General features: G+C 30.0%; 1 protein-coding gene across 4 annotated transcripts in view; it reads left to right on the plus strand.

Annotated features, from left to right (window-relative positions):
• The first annotated feature begins 264 nt into the window (after positions 1-264).
• Positions 265-4,977, plus strand: part of LOC137640559 (carbohydrate sulfotransferase 1-like) — an 8,726-nt gene continuing 4,013 nt past the window's right edge. The window contains exons 1-3 of one of the 4 annotated variants that reach the window (XM_068373074.1): positions 265-330; positions 2,780-3,215; positions 3,937-4,198. In XM_068373074.1, the coding sequence (XP_068229175.1) occupies positions 2,926-3,215; positions 3,937-4,198 (552 nt within the window). In that variant the 5' untranslated portion in view covers positions 265-330; positions 2,780-2,925. Of the gene's footprint in view, positions 360-2,767; positions 3,216-3,936; positions 4,199-4,977 lie in introns of all 4 variants that reach the window. The other 3 variants (XM_068373076.1, XM_068373075.1, XM_068373077.1) reach the window with 3 other exon arrangements.

The raw sequence follows: 4,977 nt of genomic DNA on the forward strand, positions 1-4,977 counted from the left end.
CAGATAGACCTATAGCCTCCCCCAAGCCCCCCATCCTTAGATCAACAGGATGGTGAGGTTACAGCGACCAAAGAAACCAACGAGTTTGAGCGGAACTCAAACCCAAGTCTGGCGTTTATTAGTCAGGGACGTCACCACATCGGCCACCACAACCAGGTGAACGTATATATAATTTTCTCACTTTAACACCTTCCGCATTAGAGATAACGGAGATAAAGACCTATCAGCTGATAATGGGATTTGTTCTCTATGCATTGTGATTCAATCAACAATAGGACTCAGTGTGATTGGTGTTGTCAGAAAAGAATGTGCTACATTCGTCTTATTAATGTTATTAAGTGACTTGTTGATTTAATTTGGTGTGTTATAGTTTTGACGGTGTCATTTTTCCATGATCAGAGGATAATATCTTCAACACGGATTGATTGATTGATTGAGAGTTCTCTGGCAACCTGGCAGTCTTCAATAATTAAAGAAATTCATATTTTATATTGTATATGACATTTTTATTTCATTATATAGCAACCAAATTCTAGTGTTGTATAATAATCCAGTGGTTTTATAACACTGTCTCTTGCGAAGTGCCTTCTTAATTCATATATTCACTAGCAAAGTAGACGCCCTACTCGAGAGAGAGAGAGAGAGAGAGAGAGAGAGATAGTGCTTTTCCGTATAAGTCATAGCTCATGATATTATCTATAATGTGTTTTCAATTACTTTTTTTTGGTGTGTGATAACCAACAAAATTCACATTGGGAGTTTCCATCCCACAGCCTGAAAGTGCCTTGATCAGAACATCGGGACCCTCTTTTATGTTACCGTTATTTATGACGTCACATGCACATAGTCTTTATTAGTAGTAAGTTGGCCTGGGCACCAGCCACCCGTTTGAGATACAACCTCTAGAGAGTTATGGGGTCCTTTGACTGGCCAGACAGTACTACATTGGATCTTTCTCTCTGGTTACGGTGCATTTTCTTTTTGCCTAAACATACATCGAATAGTCTGACCTATTCTTTACACTTTCTACTGTGTCCTCAAACACCTAACAACACTGAGATTACCAAACAATTCTTCTCTACCCAAGGCGTTAACTACTGCACTGTAATATATATATATATATATATATATATATATATATATATATATATATATATATATATATTTTATGAAGCATATCATAGAGAGAGAAAGACTCGCAAAGGGGTAAATAAATAGTGATGAGTGGATACCTCTCCCCTTTCCTGCCACTTTTAACACTCTCCCAACCTCTCGTTAGTTTAACATTCCTTTCATCTGTTTAACATTTCCTTCTCCTCTTAATTTAACATCCACCTTTCCTCTCAGTTTATCACTCTGGAGTTTTAGGCTCATTAAAGAGATTCGTCGTCCTGAAAAAAATGATAATGAATCATCCCGTTCTTTTACTTCTGGTAAATTTTTTTACAACTTTTATGTATCTCTAGTTTTCTTATCCATTTGGCCTCTTTATACCATATATGTATATATATATATATATATATATATATATATATATATATATGTGTGTGTGTGTATATATATATATATATATATATATATATATATATATATATATGTATGTATGTATGTATATATATTGTACATATATGTGTGTGTATATATTCACACATATATTTACAATATATATATATATATATATATATATGTATGTATGTATGTATGTATGTATATATAATTACTGTATATATGTATATATTTATATACGTATGTGTATATATGTGAATATATATATGAATATATGTATATATATACATGAATATATATATATATATATATATATATATATATATATATATACACAAATGTATGTGTGAATATATATATATATATATATATATATATATACAAATGTATGTGTGAATATATATATATATATATATATATATGTATGTATGTATGTATGTATGTATGTATGTGTGTATATATAAGTACTGTATATATGTATATATTCATATACGTATGTGTACATATATGAATATATATATGTATATATATACATGAATATATATATATATATATATATATATATATATATATATATATATATATATATATATATATACAAATGTATGTGTGAATATATATCTATCTATATATATATATATATATATATATATATATATATATATACAAATGTATGTGTGAATATATATCTATATATATATATATATATATATATATATATATATATATATATATATATATATATATACAAATGTATGTGTGAATATATATATATATATATATATATATATATATATATATATATATATATATATATTACACAAACAATTAACTTTGTGTTTCAGCCCTTTTATTTCTTTCATTTGCAGCCAAATTCCTCCTGTCAATTCAATACTCGTATTGTTATTTAAAGAACTTTCACGTTCTTTTTTCAAAGAAACTTTCAAACACCATTACAAAGTATATTGTCCATATTTTCCAGCCTTGTATATAGAAATTTGCGTCAGCTAATTCACCTTACGTGAAGAGCCTGCAGTGTGTATGTGTGTATATATGCGTATATTGCGTATGCTTTTGTTAACACCTTTAATTCTCTGTATATATATATATATATATATATATATATATATATATATATATATATATATGTTTATATATATGTTTATATATTGTGTATATATATATATATATATATATATATATATATATATATATATATATATATATATATATATACTTATATATGGGTATAATCCCTCAGTTTACTTAACAGACAAAAATTATAATTGAAAGTTTGAGATATAAAGACACTTATTACTGTGAATAGCAGCAAGTCACCACACCAGTGTGCCTCAATTTATCGATGAAAGTACCTGGAAAAAGTTTCAAGATATCCAGGGACGTTATAAAGTAAGGACGATGCCACTGAAACGTAAACACGTCCTTTTAGCACTGGCTGCTACAGCTGGCTTATATCTCGCCTTTCCTCCGAAACATTCGCCGGGGTTTTCGAGAGGGGAATCCCCGGAAGGCGTGGAGCCTTGTTTTCAGTTGAATATTAACGATAAAGAGCTTTTAATGAAACAGAAGAGAAGCTACGGGTCAAATGGACGTCCTCCGAAGGCTGTTATCCTCTGGAGTACCTGGAGAAGTGGGTCTACTTTCGTTGGAGGTCTACTGGCGAATGCTGTGACCGAGACATTTTACAGGTAAAATTTATATAGATGAGATTAGCCGTATCTTCTAATTGCACAGTATTCTCTGGATAGATGGACCGTGTAGGTATTTTAATGACACTGTCGTAGGGTTTGTTGTAGAACTTCAAAAGTATTTTTATAGTTGATATATGATATATCTCTTTTGATGTTGTTACTGTTTTAAAAATAATTCATTGTTAATTTTTTCTCATTTCATTTATTTATTTCCTTATTTCCTTTCCTCACTGGGCTATTTTATACTTGTTGGAGCCCATGGGCTTATAGCATCTTGCTTTTTCAACTAGGGTTGTGGTTTAGCTAGTAATGATAATAATAAATAATAATATTACTGAAATCTAAAAGAAATTTGTAATATTCAATACACTAGTATCCATCTAATATTCAACTTTTTTACTTTGCAATAACGATTTTTTTATCTAGTTTATTTCATTGAATCTATTTCATGCTTAAAATCAGATGATAAGTTTTAATAAAGAAAAGTAAACAGTAAGGCTATTATATCTTTCATTTGTCTTTGGTAGATGTTGAATTGTTGTCTGCAACTGATGATGAATGTTAGTTTGTGCACATTGGTATTAAACATCTGTTCCTTGCCTCTGTCCAAGAAGAGTCTTTGGCGAAGCACATTAATACACATCCTCCATCATCATGTTTTTTTTTTTTTTTTTTACTTATTCGAAGGCCTTATATTAGTTTTTAATCTTTCCGGCAGCATTGAACCTTTATATTCGTGGAAAAACGTGATCAACTCTGAAAACAATAGCGCCACTTCTTCTGCCCAGGAATTCTTGCACGACCTTATGCACTGTCGAGTCCAGCAAAAATATATGAAACAGTTATTTACCCTCATATGGAATCCATACTACAGAGATTGGAATCGGTATTATACCAGAAAATGTAGACAGTTGGAGGCTTGTGGTAACGTCACTCTCCTAACCCAGATGTGTCAGGAGGCCAGGATTCACGTAGCCAAAGTGAGATTCATTTCTTTGGAATTATCTTATTTTCAACGCTTATAATTGCGTTGATTTTAAGCAATATTGTTGTTTTGACCAAGATGGTAATTTTAGCAGCAATGCATATTTTTTACATAAGTCAGTCATCTATTCAGTAAGGACATTTCTCATGGTAAAATATATTCAATGCAGTAGCTTTAGGCTTACGGTAACAAAACAACATCTAGAAAATATTATGTCAAGTTTCATAATATGAGCAATATTGTTGTTCTGACAAAGATGGTCGATGTAGGTGCAATGCATCCTTTAATATAAATCAGTCAACAATGCAGTAATATTTCTCATTGTAAAATATATTCAATTCAGTAGCTTTAGGCTTGACGGTAACAGAATAACATCTTCAAAATATGTCAAATTTCATAACTCATCAGATTCTGATTTTGTAACAAATTTATATCTTGTAAAGACATTTTATGTTTCTATTTAAGGTAAATTAGCTTTATGAATACATCACGATTTCACAGCAAATTTAGAGAATACAAAATATCTATTCTATTGATTTGTTGCCAATACGTTAACTTTATCGTGGCAATTATCTATGTCTGATCCTTTAAGATCTCTAGATCTGTGAGGCAAAGCTATGCCAAATTAGTGATGTGTTTTTAAGATATTTTATTGCCCGGTTAAAATAACTAGCAGTAGTATAATTTATATTTTTGTTTATCATATCAACAGCCAATGTAGCAGCTGTTTATTTTCTAAATGAACGTTCCAAAAAATTAACAGGATTTAGTCCT

This window comes from Palaemon carinicauda, chromosome 5 (assembly GCF_036898095.1).
Source record: "Palaemon carinicauda isolate YSFRI2023 chromosome 5, ASM3689809v2, whole genome shotgun sequence".
NCBI lineage: Eukaryota > Metazoa > Arthropoda > Malacostraca > Decapoda > Palaemonidae > Palaemon > Palaemon carinicauda.